The sequence below is a fragment of the Channa argus genome, chromosome 6, assembly GCF_033026475.1.
Source record: "Channa argus isolate prfri chromosome 6, Channa argus male v1.0, whole genome shotgun sequence".
NCBI classification, from domain to species: domain Eukaryota; kingdom Metazoa; phylum Chordata; class Actinopteri; order Anabantiformes; family Channidae; genus Channa; species Channa argus.
The window spans coordinates 19,459,887-19,484,747 of NC_090202.1; the positions used below are offsets into that span (position 1 = coordinate 19,459,887).

The window sequence follows — 24,861 nt, forward strand, 5'->3', positions numbered from 1 at the left end:
CCAGTTCCAGTTTCGTGCCAGTGTGATGTAGTCTAATCCGTAGTCTAGCTCTCGTAGGTTGTTCAGTGCCAGTATAGGGTCAGTTTGGGATCCCAAGCATTTAATAGGACAGAATCATCCGCCTTCATCCACAAACACACACACACACACACACACACACACACACACACACACATACAACTTTGAAAGTTTTTACCTAAGTTTTATTAATCTTGATCTTGATGATTTCGTTTGACTTCATGCTAAAATACTGATCAACATAAAACACTGTTTCATGCCAAAGTGAACACATATCCTCACAAAGCACTGCAAAATAACCAAATTTACCTTGTTGTCTTTTCGTTGTAGCAAAGAATGCAACAAACCTTTTCCAGTGTCCCAATTCTCTTGAAGACTGTATCAGGGGTTTCCCTATGGGCTTTGCTCATAATTAGGTGCCCTATGCTAAACACCTTTAATCTAATGACCAACAAGCCAAACTTTAGTCTAATCAGGCAAAAATCATCAGGCAGTTCAGAGTCTCTAACGTGTCTTCCCACAAACTCTGGCAGAGACTTATAGCTTTTTTCATTTGCTTGTCCGCTCTGAAGTCACGTGAAGTCACGTCTGAAGTTTTTTAAACAGTTATCACAAAGGCCAAAACAGAAGCTCACTGCTCAAAATAACAGATTTGGTTTGCAAAATGCTCTTACACTGAAAAAACATGCAACAAAAGCTAAATTTTCCCTTAAACAACATGACTTATGCTCAAACTTTCACACTCTTTTAATCAGTCACTACAGAGTGGACAACAAAATACAAAATGTAGATATCAACATCCCAATATTCCAAGGGGATTTTTCTAGAGATAACAAACCCAGCTGCGCTCTACACCTGTTCTAAGATGGCCTGTTCTAATACTATGTTCTTGTGTTCATTAGAACTTGGCCAAACAATTATGGCTGCCTGGATTTCATCCATTTTGATTGCATTGTGTGCTATGACCACATCTACAATGTCAGAGCCCCGTTAAGCACTGAAAATCGTCCCTCTGCCACCAGTGTGTAGTAGTCTGTGGATTCTATAAAGTAAAATGTGAGACGTACAAATTGACATTTTGACAGTTACATTTTATAAATTAATTTGTTGAAACAACTGTTGACACTTTGCTCTGTCAACAGTGCAGCACAGTAAATTCATACTTAGTCATTCTCATTTCAAACTCTGACAATAGATGTCACAGTAAACTTGACCCTTGAGGTAATTTTTGTCAGCAACATGTGTTTTCCTTTAGTTTACACAGTGAATACAGCAAAGTTTTGGTTCACTGAATGACATGTGTGTTAACTGTTTTGAAAAAGGATGGAAAAAAATGTTTGAAACCCATGGTAATGTGTTGACACACACTGTAAATTCAGATTAGCTGACCTTGCTTAAAAAAAGCATGCAAACCGATTGCCTTGAAAAAAACCCAAGTAAACTGGAATGTGAATTGTATTTCTACTTACAAATGTTTATTAAGTGTAGTCAACTTACAATTTAGTAAACACAACTAAAAAAACAGTGTATAGTACTTAAAATGTACTTATGGTGTACTCGTAACACAGTATTGAGTACTCAAAATTATTATTTCAAGTAATGATCCGCCGTGGCCAAAAAAGGACAAAAAAAACAAACATTCAAATTGAGTAAATTGTCTTTTAAATGACTTATTTAAATTGGGCCAAAATAATGAACGTGCATTACTATTGTGACAACACTACACTATAAAAAAAAAAAAAAAACACTTGGAAAAAATGTATTTGTCCTGAATGTCAGCGGGGGATTTTACAAGAGCAGAAAAAGGTCAGTAGTCAATTGCTCTGGGTTTATGAATTGCAATAAGATGCTTCTACCTCATTATTACTTATCTTTGACCCTGTTAATACCTATCTAAAAGTTTTCCTAGCAGACTAAGCACCTATTTTGAATTGCTGCCTCCCACTGGTTAAGTAGTGTCATTCCCTCATTTGTTGCTATTGTACTTGATTGTTTTAAGTTAGCTTCCCTGAAAACAATGACTAAAGGGTCTTTTTCACCCTGCAATTACCTCTAACTTGAAGACAACTAGCAAGAAGTGCATTTGTTTAAAACTGGGTAAAGTTCATTTACGTCAGGATTACTGTTGGATTTTACAGTGCATTTGCAAGAGAAGATTCCTAATGTGCTAAGAAGACAATGAAAAAGATCCATTGCAGTTTTAATAAACACATCTTAAATAATGGGAAAAGTGCAGCCAATAGCCTGGACAGTTTTCCAATCTTCACTTCAGCAGGATGTAACTCCTTCAGGGGAATCGTTGTTTTGATGGCTTCTCACAACAGTGACCTTCTTGCACAGTCCCACAGGTTTTGAGGACCGACTGCACTAACGCTCCTTTTTTGTGGTAGACTTATTGTGCTCCAATAGACTTTTAGTGACTTGGAAATTTGGTTGTATTTATTCCTTAACTTCTGCTTTTAAAAGAAATCTACACTCAGGTGTTTGGAGTCCACTCAGGTGATCTATAACCACAGGCACTGTACGTTCCTTCCCCTGTAGGTGCCAAATTATAAGCTTTGCATTTGGCACTTACCAGTGATAATATTTGTGCTAATTCAAGTATATAGAGATGCCTAAACTGCTGCCCAATTATGATAGAATATTTTAAATTCAAAGTTTGCTTACTTTTATGGGTATATTGTTTTAAACTCAGGGCTGTCTATTATTGTCATTTGTTATGCCCTCCTACTGCCACTAACACATTTTTGGAATTGTATGAAAAAACTGAATAAGGTATTCATTCCTAAAATAAATAAATACATTTAAATAGAAATTAAATCTATAAACCATGAAATCAAAACAGAATTTAAAAAGCCAGACAGCTAAAAGCTGTTTTTGTGTTAAATATATGCACAGACAGTTTTTAGCCACTGTGCTAATATTTTGAGCATCAGGACTACAGCTTTGCATTTGTTGAGAATGAAAACAATCAAACAATACGTCTATCAATATTAAAAATATTCATAGAGCAGCACCTAAATATAAACTACAGTCTAAATATAAACTACAATTTCTGTGCACTTTATCACTGAGTTCCTGTCTAAGCTTTTGAACTTTGCTTACACCACTGTTCCACATTTATGTCCCCTGCTCTTTTGTATTTGACTTCTATTTCCATCCCACACCAGACCCTTTGGATTTTTTAACCCCCCCTGCATATTTTTATCCTTTTCTCTATCTCAGTGTGCTCTTTCTTTGTCTACCTCCCATCTCTCTTTTCTTCTTTCTCTTTTTCTTTCTTTTTCATCTGTGGGCCATCTGAACACCCCCACCCCAAAACACTCTTCTCCTCCTTTACTTTCAGTAATTCCTGCCTTGCCTCTCTCACTCACTTGCTCGCCCTAATCCAGCTCTGACCTCAATCCCGTGATGTAACGGATCATGTGATGTGTAGAGAAAGAGAGAGAGAAATAGAAAAGAGGAGAGAGAGGAACAGGGGACATAAAGTGGGGAAACATGGTCTAATCCCTGATGCTGGAGCCACAGACCAATCACACACTGATGGGGTGGGGGGAGGGGGTCAGGGGGTGCCTCCATTAAGTTACAAAATATTAGTCAGACACACTGATGCACTTGCATACACACACGCTCACACAGGAGCACATACAAACACTGCCCCCCTCCTTCTGGAAACAAGTCAACATGTTTGTTTCATGTCTGTGACTCAGAGGATATTTACACACCAGTTTGTCTGCGTCCTGCTAGCAACAAACACATCCACCAGCCTGTTTGTGAAGCCCTACACTCACACAAATATTTACTGTTTGTGACTATGCTGTATATAATGTATAAATATAAATAAATGAATGTATTCTACCTTTTTTATTAAAGAAAACAGTGTACAAACCATAGACATCATAGCTGAAATCTGTTTTATACCTTGTGCAATTTGAGTATTAGGCATAAAAATAACCCAATAACTCAGTGGCCATATGGCTGCCTAAATATTATCAATATTGAATCATGATTTCAACTTTTTTAATATACTGTATACTTGAAAACATGAGTAACTAGTTCTAAAGAATGGAATCCTGTGTTGCCACTTAATAAAATCCACCAACCAAGTTTATTATTCTTTATCCAGTCCTATCTGTTGTTATGTTATATGTTCAGATAGCCAGTATAATTACACACAATTCATAATTAGGACATTTAAAAAAAAAACAATATAATGGAAAAATAAATGTATTTTTATGGTTTTGATTCAACTGACAGAAATTCGCTTTTAGAAATATGTGTAAATTAACATATGTTTAGAGTTTGGCTCATATAGTAATAAACATCCACCGAACTTGTACAAATAGTTCCTTTAAATAAATATGGTGATTTTCCAGCATCTTTGAGAAGCAAGTCATTATTTTAGTTTCACATGGTTCAATTGTCATTTTATTGATTTATTGGAAAAATAAATTGTAATAATGGCAAGAAGTATAACCAGAAATGTTTTGTATATTAAAATGAGTAAAACATATAGAAGGGCAGCAGAGTGGTGGAGTGTTTATTGCTGCGATGTCACAGCCAGAAGGTCCCCAGTTCAAATCCCAGCCTGTCTGTGTTTTTGCATGAACTTTGCATGTTCTCCCCGTGCTTGCGTAGGTTTTCTCTGGTTTCCTCCGACAGTCCAAAAACGTGACATCAGGTTAATTGGTGACTCAAAATTGCCCACAGGCATGAGTGTGAAAGGTTGTCTGTCTGTGTAATGTCTTTCTGTAGTGGCCCTGATATAGACTGGTGACCTGTCCAGGGTGTACCCTGTCTCATGCCTATTGACAGCTCTGGGAGAGGCTCCAGCCTTCCAACTGGACAGGAGATGTGGTTAAGATAACGGATGGATTGAATCAGTCATGTAATGCAAGGATTGGTCATGAGGGGGAGCTCTGGAGAAAATACTGTGCAGAGTGTGTGTGTCTGTGTCTGTGTCTGTGTGTGTGTGTGTGTGTGTGTGTGTGTGTGTATGTGTGTGTGTGTGTGTGTGTGTGTGTGTGTGTGTGCTCTCCTCTCCCTCCCATCCTGCTTCTAGTGGCAGTGTGACTACATAAGCACATGGCCTGAGAGACAAGAACAACACAACGTGTGGTCATGATTGACAACAAAGACAAAGGTTTAGAATGGGCTGCAGTGAATTTCGTCCTTTCAGTGATGCACCTTGCATTTTACTTGTTATACCAGAGTTTTGAGCTTCGTGTGCAGAAGGCTGAGGTGCACAGTTTGGCTATAGAGGAATGTTCCACCTTGTGTAACACCTTAAGGTGTGTTGTTGGGAGAAAAGACAGCTAGGAGATGTGTTACTATGCTGTTATTTATATCAGGCTAGTTGGCTAGCATACTATATCGTGATTTAAAAGACCAACATATGACTTTAGCAGCTTGGGTGCCATGTGCACTGTTTAAATTTATGATAAAATATCTTGGCTCTAATATGTTAAATAAATAAACACATCCCAAAACACATCCATGTTTTGTTTTCTGTTCACAGTGGACACACACTTTGACCGTAATAAGGGGCAGTAAGTTCATGAAAGGCTGCCTATCTTCTTCTGACTACTTTACTTACTCTTCAATATCCATATATAATAGTGTTGAGTTGAATGACATTCCTTCAACAAACTCCAACAAACATGCCCACAAGCTCGATTTGAACTTCTTGCAAGCTCTCTCTTTTATGAGTCCTTCACAGAACTATTCCCATCACTTTCCATGTATACACCTGAATACAACACCATGAATGCTCTAAGAAGAGACTCTTATGAGTGTGGCCATACAAAACAAGGCTAAACATTTGCTTTAATACATGGTCGGAGGACACCTTAAGACATAATTCATTTTTTGAAGTGCAGTGGTAACCAAATGGTTACAGTGTCTTCCATGTCTACAGCGTTCAGGGTTCAAAGCTGACTAGCGACGCTTGTTGTATGTCATAGCCCCTCTCTCCAACAATGTTTCTTATCATCTGTTCACTTTAAACCATCAAATAAAGAGAAAAACATTATAAAAAGCTCACACTAAAAAATGTCTAGAAATTGTACTAAGGCCTGTGAATTTTATGTGCTATTGTCTCCAGCTCCTGTTTCCTGAAAAAAGTTTACATTTACAGTTCTTACTGTATGTATTTCTAGATAGTACCTCTTGCTACATTTATAATAATTTCTTGCCTGTTTCACTTATGAAAATGTCTCTAGCAATTCCTGTCAAATACAAATGCCATCCATCCACCCACCATAAACATCTGTCACTCTTCCTTCTTCCCCTTCTTCCCCTTATTGTATGTCTATAAGCCCCCTCCCTTCTCAAAGACAGACACACACAACATACACTCTACCAGTTATGTATTGATCTGGGTCAGCATCCCAACCTGTCCCATTGCTCACCCTGTGCTCCCCACATCCCAGAAACACACACACACACAAACACACACACACGCACACAAACCTCTTTCTTCTGCTTACCCCCCATCTCTCCATCTCTTTCCTCACCCATACTCCCCCCCTCTGCCAATCCAAGCACTGTGTTAATCTGGTGCTGGTCTGACAGTCAGCACTTTGAGCAGCAGACAGACAGATTGACTGTAATCCCCTGAGTGCCACAGATGGAGTGCCACTACATAGACCTTGGGGAAGGTGAACGCACATTTTTTTCCACATACACACACACACACACACACACACACACACACACACACACACACACACACACACACACACACACACACACACACACACACACACACACACACACACACACACAGACACACACATGGACAAAGATCTATAGTTATATAAAATATGCACACACTTATTCATATACATAAAATCCATTATACGGTCAGCAATTAGGGCAGAGTACTACATGCTTGAGTCTCACATGATGTCTCACGTCACAGTATCACATGATGCTCCTTCAATTTAAAATCACACTGTACAGCATGTTTCTGGTAGTTTATGAGCAAAGTCTTAAGTTTATGTTAATTTTAGTCAAACTATGCAAGATAATTCAATTGTCATAATTTATCATTACTAAGGTGTATTTAGAACAATAAAAGCCTGGCTCTCTCCTAGTTTACATGCAATTGTTAATCCTGAAACACCTCTTTTGATATACAGTACTGCCACGTAATGATTAGCTAGAGGTTAGCTTCTAATCCAAAAATCAAAATTATTACACATTTAATTATTGGGTTAGTTGTGTGAACCAATTTTATATAGTAAATGTCGGAAAAAGCAAAGCATCTGGGGACTGGGAGCTAAAGCCCAACAAATATAATATAGATCGTATAACATAACACATAATACAAAACATAAAAATATTGTAATTTACATTAGATTAGAGACCAACATTAGCAACACAGTTTACAGTGAAAAATATTAGCATATAAATACTTATCTGGGATAAGTTACTATCACATGTTGCTTTGATCACCAACCAGGGGTTACTTGAGTAGTTTTTATTGTCGTCACACAACAAATGTCTAAATGAAAAATAAATTAGATGGTGTCAGGCTGATCTATTTACTATTCCAGTAACTAATAAACCACAAGCTACAGTAGGTGTATGACACAGATTTAGCCTCACACCAAACTGAGCCAGTTGTAACTTTAACAATGGGCAAAGCAAGCAGAGAAATATGAAACAGAAGGCTGTCAGTTCTGTGTAAATGAAACATCCATTTGAAACATCTGTCAGATATAGTGGCAGCTGTAGGAATGCCAACTTGACCAAACCTACTAAACAATATCTAAATAATATATTAAAAGAACTTTGGGATTCTTATGTCTTATAGTCCCTCTTAAAACAGTGTTAAACTATGTTAAGCCATCATGTTTAAAATTGATTTAAATGCACAAAGAACAAGTCGGATGATGATGATGAAGGGTATGTCTGGGGGCATGATGACCTGTTTTCCCAATATAACTGTTGCATTGATTTGACTGATTGACTTTTTGTCTCGTTAAAACAAAACATTAGTGTATTAATAATCTAATACACTCTAATACGAGGTTTCCTATTTAGGTTCAACTTAACTGGATGAAGACCTTGGCAAAGTGACACACATACACATTTTTTGCGTGTGTGCTCATACCTCTGAAGCTGTGATACCATTTCAAAACAACAGGATTAAAGGCTGGTGTTTGATTAGATATTTGTTTGTCTGTGTGTCATCTGTGATGAGTATAGCAGAGGCCACAGTGACATGGGTGAATGTGTGTGTGTGTATTTTGTTGTAATGAATATAGCTGAGGGCATGGCTTTATCCCTTTTAATCAAGGAAGTAGAAGGATGACATGAAAAAATGATTAGGCGATTGATGTCAACCTGGAGATATTAATTGTAATGAGTGTCATTATCTGTGTGTGTATAGGTGAAGTTGTTGACAAATTACCTGGCCAGAGCTGGGTAATACTCCATCACCAGAAAAATGTGTAAGTAGTGGGATTGCTCTTACAACTTGACTTAAGTTTAGTTTAAAAGAGAAATGCACAAGGGGCAGAAATATTGAAATAATTTTTATAATAGTGAAAATGCATGAGCGTTTCTTAATATTGTTTTGTATGACTGTGTGCTGCCTTGTTGTTGTGTGGTCGTGACCAAACATGTTTATACATGTTATATAGTATAAAGATATATTAATGAAAAGGTAATACCTGCACACTTAATGTAAGCCATAGACTTTTTTTAAGTATGACATTTAGATCCCACTTATGAAGATCCATTTCTCTTGTGGTTTCATGTACAACACTTCTGCCATCTTGTGGTGTAAATGTGTCTATGTGAGATTACGCCACAGGCATCCATGCTTTGATTTTAAGAAAATATGGCTCTGTAATGCGATCCATTTCCAGATCTAGATTAATGGGACTTATATTTAAAAGAAATGTAAAAATATTACGAGTGACCTCGGAGTGGGTATTCATGGTGTGCAAACGTGCACACACAGCATTTTTTTCAAACCACAAAATGTTGAATTCCTGTCTGATAGTGCATATTGATAATAAAAACATATTGTGTAGCTGCTGCTGTATGATTCTGCTTTATTTTATGCTCATCGTGGGTTGATGTAATTTATAGAAAATCTATGTGAATGGCCCTAAACTAAACTGGTAAAGCAATGGCAACAGTATATTCAGTTTTTTATATAAACTTATAACTACTTTTTATCCATGCACCATTGAGACACACATGTGTAACATCCATTTATTACCACCTTATATGACAAATCTGGAAATTACAAACATTATTTAACTGAATCATCATCATCCTTAACCTCAACATTAAAAAAAGGAAATCAAATTGAGAAAAAAAATTAAGTTAAAAGGGTGACGAATCAACCTGAGAAACGGTATACAGATGATCAAATGATCTGAAAGAGAAACACACCCAAAAAATACAAACAGAAGCACAGGGGGGACATATACAGAAAACATGACCACTAGGTCACAATTGGTCGTTAACACTGATTTACAATAAATGTTCACATTTTAATTTTATTTTCCTTTGTTTTTTTTTTTTATAAAAATCATTTCATACTTTGAGAGAGAACGTTTGGTTTTAGAGAACATTACAAACCTTGGTGAACCTTATTATAAAAGTTCTTTATTAAAATATGAGTCACCGATTTAAAATAAAAGTATCTGCGACACCATAGTTGAGCTGGTAAGCTTTGAATAATTAGATGAAACCAATTAAACATGACAAAAAAAACCACAAAAACAAATCAGGTTAGATTCTTTTTAAGAAAGAAAAAGTGTCTAAAGAGGATCAGACTTTGGTGCCAAAATAAGCCAATACTGTCTCATTTCTGTAGAGAAAAAATTTCTTACCTATTTTTTGTTCTCTGTCTTTTAATCTGTTTCATCCCCCCGTCTTTGTCATTCACAAATAGTTTGAAGTGGAAAAAACATCCTGTGCATGAGACTTATTCGGAAAGCAAAAATGAAACTTAAAATGACAAATGACAGCACAGTTCAATATGGTAATCATAAATCGGTTTCTTCAAAGATGCTTATGGATTGTATACAATTTGCTGTGGTGATAGGAGCCAACACTCATGCAGATGCATACAGGGACAGAAATTCCAGCCTTGTTAGTCTGGTAACAGACTAACTTTGTTATCTCTACTTATTTCTAAGTGGAGGCTGGCAGACAATAGGAAGCAGGAGGAGAGGAACAGGTAAGTTCTTCTAGCACCCTGCTGCAGAAAAGATTCCCCCAGCAGATAAACACCCATCCTCTCCTCCTGTCTGCCCCTCCCAACTTTGCATTGCTCTAGTCTATGCTTTTCCTTATTCTATCCACAAACCATACTTTATCTCAAAGAGTCAGAGTAGAAACAGTGCAAACCTGGAGCTGTGTGCTTGAGGAGATCTCATCACCAAAGAGTCGGTACATGCAAAAAAAGAGAGTACCCTAGAAGTCTGCTGCCAAGAGCACTAAGAAAAACACAACTATACACTTTATTCATAATATAATCAGTTTTCATCTACACACTACTGACATGGAGTGAGAGAGGGATGGGGTGAGGAGCAGAGGGACGGAGACAGATGATGAAGGAAGGGGAGGAGGAGGTGAAAAGGAGAAAGACCAAGAGAAGAGTTTAAGCACGCTCCCCACGGATACGACGTGCCAGCTGGATGTCTTTTGGCATGATGGTGACACGCTTGGCGTGAATTGCGCACAGGTTTGTGTCCTCAAACAGGCCCACCAGGTAGGCCTCACTGGCCTCCTGGAGAGAAGGAAAGAGAGAGTTGTGAAAAGAGCTGAAATGATTAGTTGTTTAACTAATTCACTGGTTTGGCTTAGCGTGTTTTGGGCACACGTGAAAAGTTTGATGCCTTTAAGCTAAATAATTAATTGATTTAGCAACACCCAATAGAATGAGTGATTATGTTAACAGCCCTTATTTTAGTGTTAGCTGTTATATGTACAGTAAAGAGTCAGTCTAGTTTTACATATACAACATATGTTTTACATAAGTGGTTGACTTTCCATGTGGTTATATATTTTTTTAAAAATGTTTGTGATGGTGTCTACATGTTCTGAGAATATTTCCAGTGTACACCGCAGATTCACTGTATTGACATCACTATTAAACAGAGTACATAATGTGAATTTGCTTGTAATGCTGACCTGCAGAGCTCCAATAGCTGCACTCTGGAAACGCAGATCAGTCTTGAAGTCCTGGGCGATTTCTCTCACCAGGCGCTGGAATGGCAGCTTGCGGATCAGCAGCTCAGTGGACTTCTGATAACGACGAATCTCACGCAGAGCAACAGTACCAGGCCTTTAAAACAATTTAAAACTTGAGTCAGGTATCATGGTTTCCATGGCAGCCATGGAAAACAGTCTCTGGTGGAATGCCACTTACATCTAGTGACACTTAAAGCATTAGGAACATTTGTTATATATAGTTTAGGGTCAAGTAAAAAGACTTATTTGAGTGTTGTTTTTGCATCACCTATAACGATGAGGCTTCTTCACACCACCAGTAGAAGGGGCACTCTTGCGAGCAGCCTTTGTTGCCAGCTGTTTACGTGGGGCTTTGCCTCCAGTGGACTTACGGGCAGTCTGCTTGGTACGGGCCATGACTAGAGATCACCTAAAGATAGGGCAAATAATTATTTTATATGAACTTGTTCCATTGTCAAAAGTTCCAAAGTCCTTATTAATTTATTACTCTAATTTTGATGGTTGGATACAGCTACACTTCATATGATACCATGGTTTAGGAGAGATGTTTAGTAATTATACATTTATTTTATAATCTATGATACATATCATAGTTTAAAATTGGATAAGGCAACTTGAATTAAGTTAACTTTTTGAATAAGTAAACATACAACATATTTCCTATCGCTTGCGATAGAGAATGTCAATCAAATATGAACGAAGAAGCTATTGGCTGATGGCCTACAACGTAACTCAAATTCTAAAATGTGAGCCAATGGGTATACAAGGTTTTTAATTTAGGCGGGCTCTACAGAAGCCTTACACTGTTGCTAGGTCCGCCTACCCCGCTCTGATGATGGCGGCCGGTTGATGCGCAAACGGGATAAAGACCCAGGGCAGAAGAGCAACGCACTAGCGCATAAAGAACTTCAATTTTACAAGTAGCCACTCTCCCAGCTTACCGGAAAACAAAAGAACAACACAGAAGACAGTTCAAGGAACTCATAGATAGGCACAGGAAAGGTGAACGGTCACTAACGGCAGTGTAGAACCGAACTGAACCGGCGCAGAATTTGAAAAGGAATTCCCCCTCATCTGAACGGCTGCAGAAAAGACTGCATTTCGCCGTCGTTTCGACAGCCGTGTTTGTTATTTCCTAACACGACAAAACCACGACTTTTTCTCTCTTAAATGCCAATATATATTCGACTATTAAAACTTAAGAACACAAAGTTAATTCACAAACAAAGCGACATATTTCAAGAGCCTTACCAAGGAGAAAAGTGAGTAGAAGTCGTGAGAAATATTTCGCTCGTCTGTGTTTTCTTCTTCGTATCCACAATGGGAAGCAGCGTCCAGCGGGAAAATGGCCGCCGCGTCAATCATGTGTCCCACAATGCAATAGCGTTCGCAACCTTCCCGCGGTCACTTGTTTTAGTTTGACACACGCTGGTCATCAGGGGTTAATTAGTTTAACTGCGGGTTAATAATATTAACCAACACAACGTTATCATACGATTTCATGGAGGATATGACAAATGGAAACTGGCAAGAGTTTTTTAAGTTAATACGTGATCACACAAGTCAAACCGAAAGTAGTACTAAAAAGTTAGTGGTTGTCAGGTGTTTTGAAACACTGTAAACAATTAAAAACTTTAAAACCACAGCCGTAAGTTTTTTTTTCCCATAAAAAATAAACTACACGAGTTATTCCAAACCAACTGTTTAGCGACCTTGTCCGTTTTTACACATGCATAAATGTTTTTTAAAACGAGCACGTATTTAAGTACCAATTTTTCCTTCATTTTCAACTTCAATACAGAATTGTATCGAGTACATTTGCAAGTACAGTTGAATGTTTTTTTTAATGAAACAAAGGAGTTGCAGAAAGATTCATTTGAATGTTTATTAGTGCAGGAGTTGTATTATTTTCACGTCAAATATCAACGAAATATGTAACTCTCCCATGAATAGCCAAACTACATTTAGCATTTGTTCTTGGAAATCTATGTATGCTTACTTAGGACTGAAACTGATAAATGTATGCAAATCACTCTCAATTATTGATTTAATATATAGAATAAACTTTGTAAAAATGTGCATTATAACATCCAAACTTAAACCAACAAAATAAAAAATAAAATAAAACTTGTTTACAGAATTTGGGAAAACTTTACATATTTGCACAAAAATGGCTAAATAGTTTCTGGATGAGCCAACCAAGGGTTTCCTCAGTTTTATGTAGTTTGCATTGTGGACTGTATTGTACTGTGTTGTTTCTGTTTACTGATGATGTAATTAGTGACATCATACAGCTTTGACTTAGATGGTTGCCTTGATGTTTACCTTTTATGTTTGTTGCAGGTCGTCCAGGAAACAAAGGATAGCAATGATTTTGTTAGAGAGTGCGATTTAGCTCAGCTACTGAAGGGTCCAGATGTGACACGGTAGCTGGAGCAGAGGAACTGACTACAAAGTGGTGTTGCCTGCAACAAGGTAGTGTGGCCTGCAACAAGGTAGAAGAAAAAGGTTCAGTGTGTAGCTGTGGAGGCACACGGTTTCGTACCGAGTTCTGCGAGTTCAGCCATACTTTGATAAACTTGTTTAATGAAGCTGTTTTTGAACTTGCTAGTGAGATTATTGTACTTAAACTTGTATGTACAATTGACTCGTCATCGGCTAAGTTGAAAAGCAAGCACAATAAATGTTCAATGTTCCTCATTCAAGATCTCCGGAGTGAAGTATTTGCTGGAGCGTCAGATTCGAGTAAGCTTGCCTCTACATTAATAAGAAACATTCTCTACACGGGCTAAACACTACTCAGCGAATTATGGATGGATTAGTTGACAGCATGAATAAACAAGAAAAAGCCAAGTCTCAAGGCCATGGAGAATGCTTCGCAAAATCTGACAGACAAAAGGAAGGCCAAGTTGGACCAGCTGGCGAAACAAAAGACCAAGATGTGCTCTTTCATGGAAGAGGACTGCTACATGGTGGTGGAAACCAAGCTGTTGCCAGAGTAATTTTCATTACTTATTTAAATGCATTGAGCTTTGTAAAGCCATTTTAAGTACTCATCAATACAGTTCACTTAACCACAAGAATCTGTTTATTATGTTTGTATGTGAATTCTGGAGTACAAATATTTTGTTTTTAAAAAAATGACCAAAAACATAAATCATAAACATGGTTGAAAAGAATTAGGTTATACCAACCTGAGAGAGGAACAAAAAGCAAAATTATCAAATTAATAATATTACCTGGACATAATAACATGGCTGAAAATCAAAACATGATCAACATAGGTCTGCTACATATATGCTCCTTATAGTCTGTCAAACCATGCAATGTCATCATAACACAATGACAATAAAAATCAAACTTGTATTCTGAAACATTAAACAGTAGAAATACACCATTATTGTAAAAAAGAAAAATCACTGCTTTTACGACAAATTTCTATTTATAAAACTAAAACAGAAGACCCATTATATCAATGTATGTGTCTGTCTGAAGATGATGTCTCAATGCTATTTCTTATCCTCATTTCAGGTCATAACCTATTCTTGGCTTGCAAAAACACCTTATTTCTTGACATAACAAGGCATTCTTGTGAGCTAGCTAGTTGGATGTGAGGAGTGTAACTGCGATTCAAAGTTTCAAACATACATAAGGATATGTCCAAGAAACTGCTACAAGTAGCACCAAAGAAGACATGATCACACATTTTACAGTTATCACAATCATATGATTTATATATAGATAGAACCTCAAACCAAACTACTAGGTGTAGAGGAAGTAAAGAGGACAGAATATAAATCAGAAAACATTTTAAGCACGCTCCCCACGGATACGACGTGCCAGCTGGATGTCTTTGGGCATGATGGTGACACGCTTGGCGTGGATGGCGCACAGGTTGGTGTCCTCAAATAGACCCACCAGGTAGGCCTCACTGGCCTCCTGCAGAGCACAAAGTTAAAATTTCAATGTTTTGTTGGAATAATAAAACAAGACAACTAAGATCTTTCTATAGAAAATGCTACTGACCTGCAGAGCTCCAATGGCTGCACTCTGAAAACGCAAATCAGTCTTGAAGTCCTGGGCAATTTCCCTCACCAGTCGCTGGAAGGGCAGCTTGCGAATCAGCAGTTCAGTGGATTTCTGATAACGACGGATCTCTCGCAGAGCCACAGTACCAGGCCTGGTGAGGAGAGGCAAAAAAAAACATTTTATTACAAACAACTGAATGGTCCTCTTTTTGATCAAACCTATGCTCTACTTGTTAGACTTAAGCACAGCACTCATGCGCACCTATTTTCACCTTTATACTGCATCTCGTACTGCTGGTAGAACAATATTATTCCACAATAATATTCTTTCAACAGTGGGGGAATTTCCATATCATAGACACCTTATGCACAATATTCATAGCCTACTGTGCCTTGTGACAAAGTTTAGTAGTAGAGGGGAGAAGGATCAAAATTCCAAATATCTATATATCAAATATCTATAATATATATAGTTTTAGTATATACTGAAAAATGGAAATGTGAGAGAAGCATCTCCTGCGTTTGCATCGAGAAGAACCCAGTGTGTTTACCTGTAGCGATGAGGCTTCTTCACACCACCAGTGGATGGGGCACTCTTGCGAGCAGCCTTTGTTGCAAGCTGCTTACGTGGGGCTTTGCCTCCAGTGGACTTACGAGCAGTCTGCTTGGTACGGGCCATGACTCCTAAATATCACCTGAAGGTAAACAAAAAGTTTGGTTTAGTTAAAAAAAAAAAAAAGTGTTTATGGGAATGCAACAGGACAATTAAGTGGGTACAGAATATGATTAATATGTCATATGAAAAATACCTATTTTATTTAAAAGTCTGTATCAACTTGACATATGCTAAATCTTCAGATATTGTGAATGGACAAAAAACACTATGAGCATTATTTTTTTCTAATTATATCCAAAGTAGCTTATGTAATCGCTGTAGCAAAACGGACAGCGGAGGCATCAAATAATATTACAGCTCTTTATCCCGTAAACCAATTACATTTTGTATACGAAGCTGTGAGGCGGGATGTTGGTAACGTTTTCACCAATCTCTACACGACGATTGGCCAACATACACCACCCTTTGCGCACTAAACGTAGGTGCGTTCGGTTTTTCACATGGTGCTTTCCGGCTGGGCAGATGGCTTGATTTTTATATTGAAAATTAGCTATTTTTAAGGAAACCCAAGCGACACCACCCACACCGGCTGCTCAGTTTCTTCAAACGAGCACACCTAAAAATGATGGCTGGCTGCTGGCTTGAAGAATGTAAACGGGAAGGAGAAATCGTTGTAGCAAACGAAGAGGGTGATGATAAAAACGAGAGAAGAATATTAAAACCGCGGCATGAAAGTGGAATATACATTTTGAAGATTAAAGTAGACATGTTAGGGGATCAATTGATGAACAATAGTTCGTCAGATGACCCTTCAGTTTAGGCGCATTTTCGAGTCAAATTCGACCAGATCACAGTGCTTTTTAGATCCCTCACTCCCCGAGCAGGCAGATAATAGCTCGACTGCTCTCCGTTTTCTTTTTTATCGAAAATAAACAAAAAATGCGTCCATCCAAGAATTCACTAATCATTAAATGAAAGATTGTACTTTTATTGAGATGGTGATACTTACCTTCGAAAACTTAGCGAAAGATTGCGGCTCTTAAATGAGTATTTATTCTTGAGTCTCTAAAGCGTTGTTCTCGCAATAAAATGAAGGAAGGAAAAAAAGGAAAAAGAACATAGGAAAGCAATAGGAAACACGTTTCCCATGATGCATTGGGGACAAACATACATGTATGCAGCAACATGACAAACAGCTGCATGACCACACTCACGTTCAATGTCCAGCAACAAGTTTTACTCAGTCTTGATTATTGATATTTTTTGTATTTTTGGCTCTTTTGGCTCTTGTTTTCAGTGGAAAAAAAATATATTATGATGCTGGCACAACCTTAACCTAAACCACCAAAAGTATTTGGGGTAAATTTAAAAGGGAATGGCATTTGGGCTTTTAGACGTTTAATTTCCACAGTTTTTTATTTTAATTTTAATTTTAATAGTATATTAAATAAAAAATCAAAAACATAAACAAGATAGTTTAAATGATTTTAGCACCACACAAAACCATGTGCATAATATTGCCAACTTGATGTAATAAAACAATACATCTTATAATAGATAATAAGGCGTAAAAAAATAAACTTTTATTGATATAAAAACGCTTTTAATGCATCTACACGTTCAGTCCTGCGGGTGTCGCTTCTACATTGAAGGTTCACTACTCACGAAGAAGAAACGTTTCTTTTCTCAGTCCACCAACATGGCGGCGGCCAGGAGGTTGAAACGCGTGGTAGCCTCACAGCCTGGTTTTGTAAGTTTAAAGTCTTCACACACCTCAGATACGGTCAGCACTCGGAGAAAACGCGTGAATAAGAATAAGAAAAAGAACTGGAACAAACACAGCGACATAAACGATGTAGAAGGGTTTTTAGAAGACGTCAGGCTCCAGGAGAGGACTACTGGGTGAGTTACAGAAATGTCGGTAGGATGTTAGTTAACGAGCATGATAATGCTGTAATCTTTTAAAAGAGTGTAAGATTCGTTTCTATCTGTTATTAGGCCTCTTACACTTTGCATATTTTCCTCTCACATAGGTCATATATGAAAGTTATTTTGTTTGAGAGACTGTTCAGATGATGCACGCCATATTCATTTCTGATAAAGGAGCGTCACGAAATGTTTTGCTCGAATCTCTTTTAAATTCTGGACATAAACTTATTTTACTTGTTTGACAAAGGAAAAATAGGTTTTTTTGTATTGGACTGGGGAAAACTGCGCAATTGTAAACTTATTTTTTGTTGCATTGATTATTGAATTGTAAGTATTTTTTTTGTATTGATCATTGTATTGATTAATTTGTAATTAATGCTTTTGATAAAATGTTCTGAATATATGTTTCCTTAATTGTGAATTTAAACTGTGACTTAATGTGATATTAATGTATTTCAGGGGTCTGCTGTCTGAGAAGTCAGATGAGAGTTTGTTCTTTTTGGATGTTGGTCAACCAAATAAGGCTGAACAGAAGGGTAAATAATGGTAGTGATGTGCTGATGAATCCTTATAAAACGGAGGCTTTCTTCACGTTTCTGTTCAGAAAAATATATAGCTTTTTAACATCAAACAATGGAGAGAGTGCAATGATATTCAGTGCTTGTAAAAAATGTTCGTCCTTAAAGACAAAAGCACTGCAAACACTTTATCTCGTGTATGTGTAATAAAAAGCCAAGTAGCTAATGTTGTTAAAACTAATAATTTTGTTTTAGAAGTACTTTACTTTGTGATCCACCAGCAATGTCTTCAGCTTCAGTTTCATCAGATGATTTTCTTAATTTGATATCCAACAGTGTATTGAAACAATGTCTTTCACTCAAATGAAGCTTTACAGCTTTGGCATCATTCACCCATGTCTAGTTCTAATATGTTTGTGTTTACTATTCTGTTCATATTAAAGTATAGGCTAACGTTTAGTGTATATTAATATTTCTTAGTAATTTTTTAATGTTTTTTTTTTTTTTTTTTTTTTTTTTTTTTTGAAGCACCAGAACCTGTCGAGGGAAAGAAGAGAAAAGGCAAACAGTCACGTCCTCTAAGGATAGACCTGATCCTGCAACATGACTCCCTCGTCTCACCGCCTAAAGAGTCAGTTTCTTTCTCACCTGTGTGTATACTTTGTCTGGGTTGCATATAACTGTTAAAAAACAGCAGTTTTAACATCATAAATAACTACAGATTAAAGTCCTGCCGTGATGAAAGTGAACAGGGGTTAGGGATGATAGTGGATGATTTTTAACATGCATTGAGAACTGGGTCTTGTATTTACTTATTTTGATATATAATATGTTTGTGTCCATTGATGATCTCATCCTTGCGCTCCCAGTATTTCCTTCATGGGAATGTGAAGACAACACATAGGAGCTCTGGAAACTGTTATGTGAATAGTTTCCTGGGATCTGAGGATATCAAACAACACGGTGTAGACAGTATCAACAAACAGACCTAAACTTTCAGCATACTAGCTGCTGGATTTGCATCATATCTTTGTTTATTTAACTTTATCTTCCTGCCCTATGTAATATAGTAATGGCTTCCTCTGCTTTCCCTCAGTGTGCTAGCCTACCAACAGCCAAATGCCAAGAAACTACGACGCATTGCCCAGAAGGCTGAGCAGCTGGCAGCCAAAGGTGTGGTGCCAAGGAGGCAGAAACGGCTGCAAAACACACAACCGGTTGTCAGGACAGCCAAGAAAGCAGTGACAGAGGCCAACAACAACCCTGACAGAGGGTATTATGACTTGTGGGGACAAGAGAGTAAGTGCTGTGTTATGTGCTTGATTGTGTGTCCAGTGATGATCCCATCCTTGCGCTCACAGTATTTCCTATATGGGAATGTGAAGACCAACCTGGAGTTCAGATGACTGTTATGTGAATGGTCACCTGGGATCTGAGGATAAACACATACATTTTGGAAAGTTTGTTAAATAAGATGTGACTAATTATAAATGTGTACCTGTTGTATCTCTTTCTGGGCTCTTCTAGAGGTTAAAGTGCCTTTTTTTCCTCCTATACATTTGTTACAACTGTACAACATGATTTACAGGTGAATTAGTTTAGAATTAGTTTTCGTAAACTAAACTACGTGCAAAGTGATATATACAGAGCAATCTATAAGAAACCCACTAGTTTTTTTTTCCTGACTTGATGATTGTTGGGGCTATGTTGCATGACCTTGGCAACACAGACCTTGATGTACAACTGCACTGACTAGAAACTACACCAGTTTGAAGATTACAACAGGTCTGATTTGGTTTTTGCAGCCAGTCATATATTTAAATAAACTCTTGAACCAATAAATATTATGTCAAGCACAAAGAAAACACTAATTGGTAGGGAGTAATGCAACCAAAGGGCGCATGACAACTATGTCGTAATATTGCAAAAGAATGTAAGAACACATGTAACCCTCATATTATCCTTGAAAATGTTATTTTCTTTCTACCACAGCTAAAGAATCTGGCAACTCTTGGTACCTCCAACAGACTGGCAAGAAGCTTGTCAAGGTAAATGACAGGTTGAAAAGTAACTTTTCTACATTTCAGCATTCTCTAATAAACTTCAGGCTTGACTAATATTTGATTCTGTGTGTGCGTGTGACCACGCATGTGTGCATGTGCTCACATGTTTTATGATTTGAATTCAACTAATGTGGTTTCATCTCTATTCATTCAGCGTCCAGAGAAATTGAATGAGAAGCCGTCTGTGCTCCCTGCTGTAGAGGTGATCGCCCCTGGAGGATCCTACAACCCAGACTTCTTCTCCCATCAGGTAGCTCGCATTGGCATTTTAATGGCATGGTACATTAATTTTAGTAATGTTAGAATTCATGACACCTTTACATTACTTTGCCATTATTGTGATTTGTGGAATCATTTAAAGAAGTAGGTCTTTTATGCGGATAAATGTTCTGAGGAAAGATTATTTATAGTTATTATTCAAATTTCATATTTAATTTGTATATCAATTTGAAATTATTAAAAGCAGCAAAACAAGAATGTTGGTGAACTTCATAAATTTTGCATTCGTCTATATTGTAGAAGCAACTAAAACATTTTGCTAGAAATGATCAAGATAATCATCTGAAATATGGCTTCATTTTAGCTTTAGTAAAACCACCACAGACTTCAAAAATGCCTAAAATGGTATTACTTTAAGATGCTAATTTTGAAGACTAACACACCCCTCTGTGCTCCTTCTGTCACTCTTTCATTCCAGGCATTGCTGCAGAAAGCCCATGAGGTGGAGGTAAAGAAACAAAAAGAGGAAGATAAAATAGAGAAAAAGCTGGTTGTTAACAAAGAAGATACAGCCACAGAGGTACAAATGATCTCTATAGCTTTACTGGTCTGTTCTTAATACTGTGGTAACCTTTTATTATACAATTTAATATAATATATGTGTTCTGCAGGAGACAATCTTCAGAGAGCAGGTGGAAGGCCTCGTGGAGGAGGAAAATGAAGAAGAAACAGCTCCTAATGAGGAAGAGGAGGATCAAACAGGAGCCATCGCACTGGCAGGAAAGAAGACTGAGCGACAAAGAAAAAAAGAGAAAGCAGAGAAAATTAAAGTACGTAAAATACACACACTTATAATCTGGAAATGTTGTAGGTCTGTAATTTAAATAATTTATTTAAACATACACATTGATGGGGAGCTGTTTCCAAATAACAATAAGGATGGTGGTTTGACAGTTTATATTGACATGAATTATTTCATTCTTAGAGTTGCATTGTCGAGAATAAATTATTGGTTTGATAAAATAACAATATAAACCGAATTGTGTAATAATTCTATTACTTAAAATGATGCAATATTTATTCCTAATAGCTTTCTCAAATATTTTATTTTTAAGGCAACTAAATCTAAAAATTGATTAATTGGTTTATTTGCACAAATGTAAAAAGGTTCTTGAAATTGTCACTCATTGTATTTTACACAATCAATGAGCAAAATCAGTAATGAAAAGATTAGTGGCAGCCCTGTTAAAGACACTTAACTTTTAAGAGACATGGATGGGGTTGCAAAACGTCTGTGTCTTGGTGTAATTCTTCCAAGACCAAATTGTGTGATATTTTAATTGTACACACTTGTGCCTTTTATTTTCAGATAGACCTCTAACTAAGGAAATTCAAAGTGCCACAGCTCCATTGATATTGCTCAACAACATCCATTTTACTGATTATCTCTTTGTTTCCCTGCAGGACCAGCAACGACTGGCTGGCAGACGGCAGACTGAGCATCGACAGCAGCTCTTCCAGCTGCGCTCAATTAAGACGTCGATCAAACAGCAGGAACAGAAGACCAAGGCCAAACAGAAACTACGCAAGGCCAAGCAGGAGGCACAGAAAGCCCAGCCCAGACGCCTCGGCAGACTCAAGTACACAAATCACACTCTCATACTCCCCGCGTCAGCATGACAAGTGACTATTGCGCAACTTATAAAAGTCAAGTCAGAATTGTGGCATTAGACACTGGGCCCTACATTTCCAGTAATGCAATTCATTAGCATATTTAGTAAAGATCCATTCAGTTCATTTTGAATTACGTTATCCAGGGGATTACAAACATTTAACTTTTAACCCCTTTTTTTAACTTGTGTCCCCAAACCTTATGTATGTACAGATGTGTAAATTTTTAGCTATGTTGTTGTTTCTGCAATGTGACAGCTGCAGGGGGAGGGTTAGAGGGAGAAAATGTAGCTAATACCCTGTGTAATGCACTTGTCTGAATTTACAAAAGTAGGCAGTAAAAAAACATCTTATTTAGAATTCTACCAGGCAGTTTGTGTTAGATTAGTTTTCAGTCGGACTTTGATTTTAAAAATGAGGCAACAATGCCCTTTTTGTTATTCACATGCACTGTTTGACAAAAGCAGTTGGTTACCTGGTTGTGCATATACATGGGAGAGAAATAGATTTTACTCTGGAGAAATATACCTGGGGGAAATCAAGTTTCCCTAATCCCCTACCCTAATTTCAAAAACCAGTTTACACTGCACCTGCAGTTTTGTTTTGTAAAACGCAGCTCTGTCCTGTAAAAATCACCTAAACACAGCTACAGGTCTTTGTATCCTCCCCAAATTGTCTGGAATTATGAAACAGTCTTAAATCTGCTGCAGCTCGGGTGTAAGAAGACACACAAAGTGTGATTTCATTTCATTTTTCATCTTCAATTGCAGGTTCCAGCCTCAGGACATGGAGATTCAGTTGAGTGATGAGCTGGCGGGATCGCTGCGACAACTAAAGGTACTCACTGCTGTAACATGAGCTTGTTCATCCATTTTGACCTTTCCAGTTTGCAGACTCTTTATCTGTAATTAGTTTTAGTTAATTTAGTTGGCGTATTACCTTCAGCACCCTGAATTGTCTTCTAAGCCTTATTCTATTCTCTAATACTGTAATAACCCACTTCTCCCTACAGGGATCATTATAGCTTTATTTCAGCTAATTGCAAGTGTAAAATTCCCTGGTCTTTGCTCTTATCTCCTGCCATAATGTCTCTGAAAAATACTTGAATCTGCATTTGTGGTGTCAGTGGGATTTTATAACTTTGGTACGGATGGCATTTTTAGTCAGCAAAGTCATATTTGCCTTACATGGATTTGTCTGGACTTCTCTAACGCCTCTTGCAATGGTGTAACTCTGCAGCCAGAGGGCAGTGTCCTCAAAGACCGCTTCAAAAGTCTACAGAAGAGAAACCTGATTGAACCCAGAGAAAGAGCCAAGTAAGGACCTCTTTTGTAACATCTCGTCAAAGCCTTACATTGATTTACAGATTCACAAAGTGTGTATTGATTTAAAAATGTACATTTCCACATTGCCCCTTCTTTAAGGTTCAAGAGGAGACACAAGTTGAAGTATGTGGAGAAGAGGGCTTTCAGAGAGATCACTTAGTGCTGACCCACAGACCACAGGAGCACAAGGATCTGGGCAAATTTTACAGCCACAAGTGTGACATAATTGAACTGTGTATATACAACCAACGCCACTGAAAGGCCTGCACGACCCTTTATGATGAATACAACTGCTAACAAATTGATGTGTTACGTTTAAACTGTTATATAAAAACTGATTTAAAAACTGCAGGATGAGAGTATTTTCTTATGGCGTTATCACTCCTTGCAGAGAAGTTTGCATAGCATTTCTGTTTTTTTTTTTTTTTTTTTTTTAATATTATTATAAACTACCCCCCATCAGGAAGAGATCTTCCAAGCGTTTGTAGTATACAACAGAGCCATCTCCCATTTAGAATAAGGGCACAGAAAGAAGCCTTTCCAAACTCAAACATGCTTAATTTTAAGCACAAAAAACTGTAGGCCATGCTCAGTATTAGCATTGATATGAGAGAAGGTATTGATTTCGGTAGTGTTGAATTTCTTTTTTTACTGTAGAAGTTGTCTGTGTCTTTGGAGCAGTTTAGTGCGTAAAAATACTTGGACTGCGTTTATGCACGTGTCACCACTACACTAGAAGTTGATTAAAGCAGGAGCGCTTTGGTTGTGTCACAAAAAACATCTGAAACATTTGGTGTAAACAGTGTAAGGTACATGAGAAGGTCCTTCTGTGACAGTGACCTTCTGATGTGTTTGGCTTCCACTGTCTTTACACAGATATCAGTTAAGAGACATAAATTTGATACAATTTTAATTCCCATAATAAGATCACTTGATTACATGACATTAATTGCAGTGAAGAATTGGGTGAAAAAAAAAATTGTTATGTTTTGAGAAAGTTGACAGAGAATAACAGATTTAATCACAATGCCTTAACACCATAATTTGTTTTAGTATCTTGCTGAAGTGAATGAGGATGCACTTGTGTAGACAGACACACTCTTGGTGCCTAGATGTATGCCAAAGCTTCTTATCAGTTAGTCGGTGTGTAAATGTGTTTGTTTACCTTAAGTCTTCAGAAGCCCCACATCCACCTAGTCAGCTCATGTCCTTTTGCCCTTCACAGGATAAAATGTACTGAACCCTGGACCA

At 37.5% G+C, this 24,861-nt stretch overlaps 3 protein-coding genes and 1 long non-coding RNA gene across 4 annotated transcripts; 2 read left to right on the plus strand and 2 right to left on the minus strand.

Moving 5' to 3' along the window:
* Positions 1-9,235: 9,235 nt before the first annotated feature.
* LOC137128615 (histone H3.3A) lies at positions 9,236-12,651 on the minus strand. The gene is made up of 4 exons (XM_067506920.1): positions 12,493-12,651; positions 11,510-11,650; positions 11,182-11,335; positions 9,236-10,777 (listed from the first exon to the last, which is right to left on the minus strand). The coding sequence occupies exons 2-4, from the start codon at positions 11,635-11,637 to the stop codon at positions 10,649-10,651; spliced, it is 411 nt and encodes a 136-aa protein (XP_067363021.1). The 5' UTR covers positions 11,638-11,650; positions 12,493-12,651; the 3' UTR covers positions 9,236-10,648.
* On the plus strand, positions 12,048-14,785 carry LOC137128616 (uncharacterized). The gene is made up of 2 exons (XR_010914600.1): positions 12,048-12,243; positions 13,585-14,785. It is a non-coding gene; the product is annotated as an uncharacterized lncRNA (long non-coding RNA).
* On the minus strand, positions 14,312-17,033 carry LOC137128614 (histone H3.3A). The gene is made up of 4 exons (XM_067506919.1): positions 16,895-17,033; positions 15,821-15,964; positions 15,268-15,421; positions 14,312-15,180 (listed from the first exon to the last, which is right to left on the minus strand). The coding sequence occupies exons 2-4, from the start codon at positions 15,946-15,948 to the stop codon at positions 15,052-15,054; spliced, it is 411 nt and encodes a 136-aa protein (XP_067363020.1). The 5' UTR covers positions 15,949-15,964; positions 16,895-17,033; the 3' UTR covers positions 14,312-15,051.
* On the plus strand, positions 17,017-23,961 carry nop53 (NOP53 ribosome biogenesis factor). Its single transcript, XM_067506918.1, has 12 exons — positions 17,017-17,787; positions 18,274-18,350; positions 18,861-18,963; positions 19,429-19,631; positions 20,325-20,380; positions 20,550-20,645; positions 21,093-21,194; positions 21,286-21,444; positions 22,079-22,254; positions 23,056-23,122; positions 23,525-23,601; positions 23,710-23,961. The coding sequence occupies exons 1-12, from the start codon at positions 17,492-17,494 to the stop codon at positions 23,768-23,770; spliced, it is 1,473 nt and encodes a 490-aa protein (XP_067363019.1). The 5' UTR covers positions 17,017-17,491; the 3' UTR covers positions 23,771-23,961.
* The last annotated feature ends 900 nt before the right edge of the window (positions 23,962-24,861 follow it).